Source organism: Mirounga leonina, unplaced genomic scaffold (assembly GCF_011800145.1).
Source record: "Mirounga leonina isolate KUSES-001 unplaced genomic scaffold, KU_Mleo_1.0 Mir_115, whole genome shotgun sequence".
Lineage (NCBI taxonomy): Eukaryota > Metazoa > Chordata > Mammalia > Carnivora > Phocidae > Mirounga > Mirounga leonina.
In genome coordinates this window covers 87,790,890-87,801,920 of record NW_023270268.1, presented here as the reverse complement: position 1 = coordinate 87,801,920, position 11,031 = coordinate 87,790,890, and the positions used below count along the sequence as shown (strand labels likewise).

Genomic DNA, 11,031 nt, shown 5'->3' with positions numbered 1-11,031 from the left:
GAGGTCTTAAGCTCATGCAGGGCAATTCCCAAGAGGGTCTCATTACATCTGTATATGGTGTCAGAAAAATCTGCTGATATTGCCACTTTAATACTGATCTCTGTAACATGTTATGGGTACCTCTCAGAGAGATTCGCATTAAAATGATTTGAGTTCAGGGGCGCCTTGGTGGCTAAGTCAGTTAGGGGCAAGCTCAGGTCATGATCTCAGGGTTGAGAAGTTGAGCCCTGGGTCAGGCTCTATGCTAGGCATGGAGCCTGCTTAAGATTCTCTCTCTCCCTCTCCCTCTGCCCCTGCCCCCCTGTGTGTGCTCTCTCTCAAAAAAAAAAAAAAGTGATTTGAGTTATGTCTTGTCTTCATGTTAGACAGTGAGCTATCTCAGAGGGCAGAATTCCGATATGATTTATTTGTATATGCCCAGAAGCCAGCATAGCTCCTAGCTGGGGTTGCCAGGTTTAGCATGAAAACAAAAACAATACTGAAAAGCTATTTGCTTATCCAAAATTCAAACTTAACTGGGTGTCCTGTGTTTTATCTGGCATCCCATTCCTCGTATATAGCTAAACTCAACAAATATTACTGAGTGAGTGCGTGAGTGAGTGACTAGCATCATACCAACAAATGGAGAACTAAACTGGTAAAAATATGGATTGACTATGTAGAAGATACTTCTCTGTGCTTCATAATCACAAAACATCAAAACTGTGTCTGGTTAACATGCTACCTGTGAAAATCTGACAGCCTGGCTTTGACTTGAGACACATTTTCTATCCATGCCTGGTTAGAAGCACTGGTTTCACTCAGTGTCCATGTGGGAAGGATATGCATCTTCTGTTAATGTACTCGTTTTGTTCCAACAATTTTACACCTTAATTCCACACATTTCTGAGTTCATATGTTTGCCTAATTGTTTATTAGTGTGGACCAGTTGTAAAAGAAAACTGACATTAGATGGTACGTGGGGTTCAGTCATTCTGAAGCACAATCATCTCTGTTATCTTCCTTTAAAATGGCCAAAACTGTGTTTTTACTCCAGCCGAACCCTGGGGTTTTGGGTAAAGTCACTGACTTTGATTAAACCATCAGGACCAATTCTGTTTGGGAAAAACATATATCTGGGGTTAGTTCATTGAACATACAATCTTTAAAAAGACAGTATATTAACTGTCTCACTCCAGATGAATTGTGTGGCTCCTGCCCTCATCGCCTTCTTTTTCTCTGACCTCTTGGCAGCCTGCTTCTCCTCCTCCACTCCTCCCCTACTAGGTGAACCTGAGCGTGAGTCAGTCACCTGGGTCCTTAGTTCTTGTTCTTCACAACACTTTTCTGTCCCCAGAGCAGTATAATGTAGTAACCTCACTGTATCATGGCCTGCTAGGTTTGTTTTCCCCATATTTTTTCCCCTCTGATGGGTAACATTTTACTTACACTTCCTGTTCAATGTAGTTCAGCATTCGGCTGACATGAGAGGCAGAGATTTCCCCGTCCACCTCGGCAATATATGTGTAGAGAAACTGGAAGGTGCTAAATGGGATCCGGGGAGGTCCACTGTCATGGTCAGATGATAACACTTCGCACACTATCTTGAGAGTTTTGGCAATGGTCTATAAAGTCATAAGATAAAATGAGAAGGTCACTATTCCAAACTAAATTCCTAAGATCTGTTTAAAGATTTTATTTATTTATCTGAGAGAAAGAGAGAGAGCGTGTGTGCCCACACACAGGAGCAGGGGCTAGGGGGGCAGAGGGAGAGGGAGAAGCAGACTCCCTTCTGAGCAGGGAGCACAGGTGGGGCTCGATCCCAGGACCCCGAGATCATGACCTGAGCAGAAGGCAGAGGCTTAACAGACTGAGCCACCCAGGCACCCCCACTAAGATCAGTTTAGATACAAGAAAGAAAACAAAAATATTGCTCTCATAAAATGAAGTGGGAATGATGTAATATTCTGGAAAGCTTGAATTTTTTACACCCAAACATCATTTAATTCCATCGAAAAAATATTGATGTACTGGGTGTCTTTCTTTTTTTCCTTTCCTCTCTTTGTTGGAGGGATACTCTCAAGGAATTAAGTTTATGAATTGCTGAATACTTTAAGATATTTATTACTTTCATCAGAATGACCTCGCTAAAGGAGAATTTGATTTTACATTCTAAAAAATTAAAATTATTTCTTCTTCTTATTGCTCTCCAATCTTACCTCTGAAGAGTTGAGGTCATTAGTCTAGCTCATACACTCCGGCGGTGCTTGGAGCAATGCCACAGTAGGGGGAAGGAGGGAGGAGAAGGGTCAGGCCCTGGGAAGACAGGAATCCCAGCTACAGGAAAAGTGATGCTGAACATTAAAACCAGTTCTTCTGAAACATGTAGCTCCATCTAATCCGAACACCTAGTATTTTATATAACATAACATTCACCTGGTTGTTGCTGGGGAAGAACTAGATGATGGATGCCAGAGGTTTATGGTACAGGAGCAAGTCCTCCTTACAATGAAACTTCAACATTAAAAGATCATGTTCAGAATTAGGTGTTACTCACTTGTGCCTTTCATGTAAACCTATTCTTTATATACATTTCACAAGTGAAATGACGAGGGTAAAGGAAAGAAGTGATTTGAAGACAGGATTGTTCAGTTCTGAATTAGCAAACATAGGTCAGCATGTCTACCAGGGTAGCTGACCAAAACAGATGATGTGCAGATTATCCTTAAACACCTTCCAGGGATCAGTGAAAAATGAGTCCTGAGGGGTGAGCTGGGTGTGCCTGGGTGAGGGAAAAGGCAGCTGCTGTATCTCCCCAGAAGGCCGGCCAGCATTGTTCTTCCTCTGCAGTTGCTGTGAGCTCTTCTGTTCCCTTCCTCCCCCTGAACAGAGTGAGTGTCTACAGGATGCTCCTTTAACTGGTGTGTGTTACCCAGGGCTGTAAGTGGGGATGTATCAGCAGGTATAGGAGGATGCTGAATCAACTTGGCCATCTTCCTAGAGAGACGGTTTTACCCGGTGACAAATGATTTAAACATTGTTTGCATTATTAACTTCACTTGATTTAGTATTCAAATTTTGTTTCTTTACATTGATAAACATTGCTACTTTATGAGATGGAATCCTCAGTGTACGTGAATTTTAAAATGGTGAACCACAGAATGTCAAAGAGATTTGGGGCTTGCAGCGGGCCCCTTTCATTGACCCTCACCTGCCCTTGGGAGTCCTCACATGTAAACTGCTATGTAGCACTGTGCCCGTGTGCCGGGCGCTTCCAGGGAGGAGGGTGATGGAGGGGCACGAGCGTGACGTGAGGTCAGCGTGACAGGGGGTTGGGGGAGATCTGCACGCATGTGTGCAATGAACTCTGTCATCTCCACTAATTAAGAAATTAACAAAATCCCCTACTGCCTTTGCTCTGCTGTTCTCTTCCTGCAGGCTCATCCAGATTGGGGTGCTGTTCAGGGCTGAACTGTGTTCACCCAAAATTCATATGCCGAAGCCCTAGCCCCCAGTACCTCAGAATGTGATTATATTTGAAGATAGGGCCATTGAAGAGGTAATAAAGTTTAAGTCATTAGAGTGGGCCCTAAACCAATAGGACTGCTGTCCTTGTAAGAAGAGGAGATTAGGATGTAGAGACACCAGATACATACATCCCCAGAGGGACAGCCATGTGAAGAAACGGGGAGGGGCGCCTGGGTGGCTCAGTCAGTTAAGCGTCTGACTCCTGGTTTCTGCTCAGGTCATGATCTCAGGGTCTTGTGCTCAAGCCCCCTGTTGAGCTCAGAGCTCAGCAAAGAGTCTCCTAAAGTTTCTCTCTCTCTCCCTCTACCCCTCCCCACACTCACTCACACTCTTTCTCAAATAAATAAATAATTCTTAAAAAAAAAAAAAGACAGAAACAAGGAGACAATGGCCATTTACAAGCCAAGGGCAATGGCCTCAGACACCTTAATCTCAGACTTCCAGCCTCCAGGACTGTGAGAAAATAAATTTCTGTTGTTTAAGCCATCCAGTCTGGGGTACTTTGTTCCGGCAGCCCTACAAGGTAATACAGGTGCTTTCTACTCTAAACAGTATCTTTTGTTAATCATTCAAACACAAACCTTTAAGTTCTATCGTCCTCATAAAATTTTAAAATACTTTAAAATATTGGGCGCCTGGGTGGCTCAGTTGGTTAAGCGACTGCCTTCGGCTCAGGTCATGATCCTGGAGTCCCGGGATCGAGTCCTGCATCGGGCTCCTTGCTCGGCGGGGAGTCTGCTTCTCCCTCTGACCCTCCTCCCTCTTATGCTCTCTGTCTCTCATTCTCTCTTTCTCAAATAAATAAATCTTTAAAAAAATATATTTTAAAATATTTTATACATGGATGACTGGATAAAGAATTCTCTGGACTAGAGTTTTTTGGAAAACTTAAATAAATCTAAAGTAAACAAGGATCTGCATTTTGTTGCACAAGATTTTTTGGTCAGATGGGGATCCACTTGATAAAGAGAGCCTGTAAGCATCTTCTGAGACTCACAAACCCAGAGGTGAAAGGCTCAGAAAGTGACTTATTTGCTAAAAAACATGTCCTTCCTTCCAGTGAACACAATCTTCCTTTTCTATAATCAGTCCCAGTGGAGCAGGAGGGAATATAAGCTAGTCTAGAGGAAGGAGTGCTGAGAGGGAAGAGGAATCCAGGTCTGCATGCCACAGTCTTTTGAATCCTGGGTGTAGACTGGGAGAGCTCAAGAAAGTCCCTGCCATTTGACGAAAGGAGGGAACTGGTTTTTCTAAATGGCACGGAGATCATGGCTGGCTGGTGAATTGGCAAAGGAAGGAGAAATTCCTAGGCTTGCCTCTAAGGATATATGGGGTTTTTAAAAAGATTTTATTCATTTATTTGAGAGAGAGAGAACACGAGCAAGGGGAGCAGCAGAGGGAGAGGGAGAAGCAGGCTCCCCACTGAGCAGGGAGCCCAATGTGGGGCTCAATCCCAGGACCCTGGGACCACGACCTGAGCCGAAGACAGATGCTTAACCAACTGAGCCACCCAGGCGCTCTAAGGATATATGGTTTAACTAGACTGCAAAGCCTCCACCAGATGTTGACACCCTCATACCTCCACATGAAGTTCCCAGCAATAGTCCAACATGAAACAGATGGGTATAATGGGCCTGGTTCCTGGATTCACAGGGCATCCTTTATTTACAGATTAGCCCTTCAGGCTGACTTCACCTCTGGGTGTTCTATGATGTTGGGATGATGAGGGGCACAGTCAGATACCTCAGGACCTCACTGTTATCCAAAGCAGACCTGAGGGTGTCTCAGTGGAAGTAGAGAAGGCAGAATAGAATCACAGAATGTTAGAGATGAAAGAACTTTATGAAACATCTAATCCAACCTCCTCGTTTTGAAAGGGAGGTAGAAAGATGCAATTCACCTCATGGTTTCCCCTCCCCAGTGGGGGAGGCAGACATACCAAAGTAAACCTAGCAGCTGCCCTGTGAGCTCAGCAGAGGGAGGAGTGGAATTTAGTATTCCGTAGTCACTTTTTGTTACTGTGAGGTATATGGACAAGGAGAGGACTCACACATCTCACAAGGTGGTGAGGGTTTGTGCAGGAGACGACTGGAGCAAGGGAGCAGATGAGGGCAACCTGAAAGGGTTCAGGGAGGCCCTCAGAACCTGCCAGAATGGCGATGAGCTGGCAGCCGGGGGGGTGGGGGGTTGGGCATGGACATCGTGCTGTGAGAGAGAAGAGACCCAGGACTTAGGCTGCAAGCAGCTGGGACCACACAGACAATATTTATTCCCATGCATTTCCAAGGACCAAGAGATGTGGGAAACCCTTTGCTTGATGGCTCTGTGGTTCTGGAGTCACCATTTCCCTCTTACACACTCCGCTGCCATCTTGAAGAGCGGAGTCGTGTGGAAAACTCTGAGAGACTGGGCATTTACCTCAAAGCTGTTTCCGGTACTGCATCAGACTAAAATTCCTAGATTGAATTGAATCTACTTATTTTCCTACTCAACCCTCTGTGGGTAGGGTAGATCAATCAGGAAGATCAGAATTAACTACGGATAAAGTACGTTCCCACCTCCCCACCCCAGCCATCTCTGCGTGTAGTGTGAGTAAATTTGTGACCCTATGAGAATTTAAGAAAATGTGTCCATTTTTAATTTTTCCTCCTGGACTTCCCTCAATCTTTGGGGCTATTTCCACAGAAGTGTGGTAGTGCTGGTAGACAAAACATCTGCCCAGGCTGCATTTTCCTCTCCTCTTTGGAGGAGAGCAATTTATTCATTACATCATATTACTATACAGGACAATGAAGACAAAAAACCATGAATGGCCTCTCCTCTCCTTGTCTCTAAAGAAATGATTATAATGAAAGTTGCAGGGGAAGCCCATAGGAAAAGTTGAACTAGGTAATATTTCTCATAACTTTTGTCAGAAACAAAAATGTCAGATATGCATCCACACGTTTTCAAGAAGAAAGAAAAAGATGGTGTTTAGATTTGTTGACTGATTCAAACTATCTTCGTGTACCATTTGCTTTTGGCAGAGGCAATAATTTTCTCATTAACTTTCAAACTTGCGCATATTCCGGGATTTTAAAAAAACCATGTTTCTGATTCATTTTCATTTAATCTATTATAACGGTGCTCAGTAAGAGTGAGTCCATATGTAAGCTTTTATATGAACTGGGTGCAGTATCTTTTTCTTTAAAACAGAAACATTCCTTTTCCAATTGTAAATCAAGTCAAATTTAGAAAAGGCATGAATTTGTATGAGCATCCTACAGCCATGATGATGTCGTAACTGTAAGTCTGGAAATAGCCTCATTTCTCCTTTCCTGCTCTCTCATCTCTGATTTTTGTATCCAATTATGCTTATCAAATAGTAGTTTTCTGTAAGGCTGCACCTCTTTTAAAGGCTCCATTGGTCTACCTTCTAGGTGTCTGGAACCCAAGTACAAGCAAATCTCCTGCAGCTGGCTCTTGGGTATCTTTAGGAATATGAGTGGAGTGGTGACGGAAATAAATCTGAGGGCAATGATTGAAATTCATAAATAATCCAGAAGCCACATTCTAGTAAATTCTCCCCAGGGTCTGATGACAGTTTCCCCCTCTCTCCTCCTCCCCCCTGCTTCTGGCTGAGGAGCAGAGGAATGACCTAATTCAGAGAGGAAGGGAAGTAGACAAGACGGGCATGCTCGTCCTCAGCCCAGGAGATGGACTGTGTGTACAGAGGTACTACTCTTCCAGGCCCAGACAGAGCTTTTCCTGTAAGGAACAAAAAGCAGTAAAGTTCACTTACAACTCCAAGAGAACTGCAAGCAAGAGCTAAAAACTTCAGCCACTCAATCTCCTCCGTGAAGTGGCCCACATTCATCACACTGTTAAACAGATCTGTTGGGAGACTCAGCACCTTCCACATCTGGGCCAGCTCATCTGCATGGATAATCAGTCTGCCAGCAACCTGCAGGCCAGGGGACAGACGACAGACAGGGAGGGACAGAATGAGAGAATGCCCCGAGAGACACTGCCCAGCAAGGCCTGCGTTCACCCAGCACACCACAAGGGGTCTGATGGCAGAGGGGGATCAGGGGAGGACTCTGGCGGTTCTCTCTGCAAGGGTAGAGAAATATTCAGGGTAGTGTTAAGCACGCTGAGGTATAATTCAATCATTTTAACTCTAGATGTCAAAATTATAGGGAAATAATATCTTTATATTACATTTTAATTTTTTTTTCTGATGCTTTTATTGTCGCTGTTTTATCCCTAGGTTGCCCTATAAGACAGATAGGGCAACCTGAAAATGTAACCAAGGGGCAGAGGACTTGTCTGAGACCCCTAATTAGTGGTGAAATTAGAACTAGATGTTAAGTCTCTTGCTTTTAGGTTCTATGGAGTTCTTTGCACTAAACTTCACATACACTCCTCATGCTTTTCCAAGAATAATAGAGGATCTGTGGTCTGGATACCTAATATTGCTTGGTCTCAGGTATGTCAGATCTCTGCCATGTCTGTTGCATAAGGTGCTTGGTGGTTAAGAGGAGAAAGGGAACAAATGGGTAGTTGTTGGCCAACAATGTGGTAAGGCTATGCACCCATGAAGCATGCACCATCCCTGGCCCTCTGATTCTAGTGAAATGCCAAGCCTCTGGGAGCAAGGTAGTTGGCTGTCAGTCCTCAAACACCCCAAAGACCTCTGTCCTGGTTTTTAAAGCAGAGTATGGTGGTGCTAAACCATACTTCCTGGGAACTGGCCAAACTACAGCTTTCTCAAGTCAGACCTTCCTCATCCATTCACTGGAAAGCTCCCAGAGTGATGTGGCAGGGAAGACAGCCAGGAGTTTCCCTAAAAGCTAGGCTATGTTTGCACCTGGTTTAACTGGGGAACTAAATTGGCAAACTGTGATTGGCATCATATTATGGTCTTGATCAACAAGGGAGACACAGTCAAAGGACTGTAGATCTGTGCTTTTCTGGGGAGAAGGGATTAGTATTGAATTGATCCCCTGGACATTCTGCCAGCTTCAGGGAAATCTGGGATGACCCCACTAATAACTCTGCTTATAGCCTATTTCAGTATCATTCCTATTGCTCCAAGAGATTTGCTTTCAGTGCATGGTTTAGTGGATTTTATGATACCGAGTGGCCGGCTAGCTGGCCGGGGGATGTGGTGGGCTTTTGTCTGTAGCCACCTGGCCTCGGCATTGCCCCAACCTCCCCCTTGATGCTGTGATAGAGCCCTTACCCGAGAATGCAGGATCTTCAACAGCTCAGGTGTAAGCTCTGCCCAGTTAGACAAAGCCACTCGCTCAGACCGCTCTCTCACTGGAGGAATCTCTCCACGGGACATAGCCCCAAAGTAACTACAAGAAAAAAAGTTAGGGGGTGGGGAGAACATCCTACACTCCAGTGGCCTCTGGCTGCTTTGAGGACCCCTGCCCCTTTTTCTTGAGGGAAGGGGATGGAGGAAAGAACATTTGTTAGGGGCTTCTCTATGCCAGACATTTTGTTTAGTTCATTTACGTACAGGAAAAGTCTGAATGTGTTACCTGCCATTCAAGGTATAAAGAACACTTAGGGAGTAAAAAGATTTGTTTGTCTCTAAGGATGAGGAATAATCAATAAAAATTTTGGTATGGAATGCCCTGGGATTTTTTTCCCAGTCACTCCTCCCCTAAGTGTTTTATATACACACGTGTGTGTACAGACACACATATACATACATATATACATATATATAATAGGAGGTATAGAATATGTATGTATTATACATTATATAGAAGATAATATATATGACATATAATATATATGTACATAATACATATGTAATACATAATATAGCAGTAATTTGTGTTTCTCCTATCATATTATATAAAACACATATTACTATATAATATATAATATGTACATACATATATGTAAATATACATATACATAGATTATATATTATATGCATTATATATATATATATAATAGGAGTTAGAAAAATATCATTGTTATTTTAAACCCCCCACTTTCCTTTATGGAAGAAGAATCCTGGGACCTAGAGGAACTATTTTTCAATCATAAAATCTTTATTTTCAGTAACATGGCTATTGACATGCTTAAAGTTGATTATTAGGTAGTGAGTAATATGTAATATCTAATCTTGGTAGTGGGTAATCTAGAAAGTGGGTAATATGTAATCTTGGTAATATGTAATATGCAATCTTGGAAAAAATTTGGAAGAGCACTAAAGTGACATGTACAAGAAAGGGGAGGAAGGGGTTGCTCTTGGGGTGAGCTAGGAAAGGTTTCCAGCTGGAGGTCATGAGGCTTGGGCTTCAAGGGGGGAGAGAGAGAAGGTTGGCAGGGCACTGAGGGAGGCTCAGGTGAGAAGACAAGCCATGGAAGGGTTGAGACGATCTTATGTGGGGTGTATGAAGTAAAACTCTTCTCAATCTTTCCTCAAAAATTTTAATAAAATCTGCCTGCTCACTGACGCTTCGTGGAGTGGACTCTGAGTATAACGTGGAAAAAATACCGAGTCTTGTTTCAGGATTGGTATTAGATAAAAAGGGCTGGGGCACCTGGGGCTCCGCTGGTTAAGCATCCGACTCTTGGATTCGGCTCAAGTCCTGATCTCATGGCTCTTGGAATTGAGCCCGGTGTTGGGCTCCTCGGTCGGCAGGAGTCTGCTTGGATATCCTCTCCCTCTGCCCTTCCCCCCACCCCCTCTCAAATAAATAAATCTTTTTTAAAAAAGATAAAAAGGGCTGCCTGTAGCAGGGAATGGACATAGGAGTTGACACATGGGTCATCAATGCTATCTGGAAGGGTCTGTCTCCATCAAAAGCCTTGTTATTAACAGTCCCTGGATCACATGCTCTGCCCCTCTCTGCTTTAGTTTTCATGAATGCATTTTTTTTCATTATTTTTCTCCAGATCCAGGTAGTATAAAAAGAATAACAGAGGGAATTTTGTAGAAGCCCATATTAGGGTCAAGCCATACAATAATGGGGATAAACCACTGCCTGTCTCTGGGCCACAGAGCAATGCAGAGCTAAAGCTACAAGGACAAAACAACGCTTTCCAGGTACCCCTTGGAGGCCAGCAGCAGGGAGGGCAGAAGAAATACAGTCTGGATACCTTTTATCATGCGCGTGAGCAATTTCCACAGACAGATCAGGGTTGGGGTAGGTGTGGGTGCAGGGTGACAACAGGAGCGGGCTATAGAGACTTGAGTGGCATAAATAGGAGAGACAGAAACACAGCACATCATTTGACAGAAGTGACTGCCCCAGTAGAGTGATACTCAGCAGCAATGTCTTTGGATTTTTCAGCCAAGTTGGTGAGAGAATGTGGAAATGAGGTCGAAGTCATGGATTTAGTCCTCTGTGCATTATTTAGCTTCATTTGCAATGAACAATTCCACGGTTATTCACGGATGTTACAAATTCGTGTGGTCAGACATACCGCAGGACAAGTTTATGTCCTGCTGATGTCTGGGAGGTGATCTCTTCACGGACAGCACATATGCAGGGAAATTCTTGCTTGTGATGAATT

General features: G+C 43.7%; 1 protein-coding gene across 1 annotated transcript in view; it reads right to left on the bottom strand.

Moving 5' to 3' along the window:
- Positions 1 to 887: 887 nt before the first annotated feature.
- ROPN1 (rhophilin associated tail protein 1) overlaps positions 888 to 11,031 on the bottom strand; it is a 28,514-nt gene continuing 18,370 nt past the window's right edge. Inside the window, exons 3-6 of the mRNA XM_034990343.1 lie at positions 8,732 to 8,849; positions 7,289 to 7,450; positions 1,429 to 1,604; positions 888 to 1,094 (exon numbers count right to left, since the gene is read on the bottom strand). Of these exons, the coding sequence (XP_034846234.1) occupies positions 1,028 to 1,094; positions 1,429 to 1,604; positions 7,289 to 7,450; positions 8,732 to 8,849 (523 nt within the window). The 3' untranslated portion in view covers positions 888 to 1,027. The remainder of the gene's footprint in view (positions 1,095 to 1,428; positions 1,605 to 7,288; positions 7,451 to 8,731; positions 8,850 to 11,031) is intronic.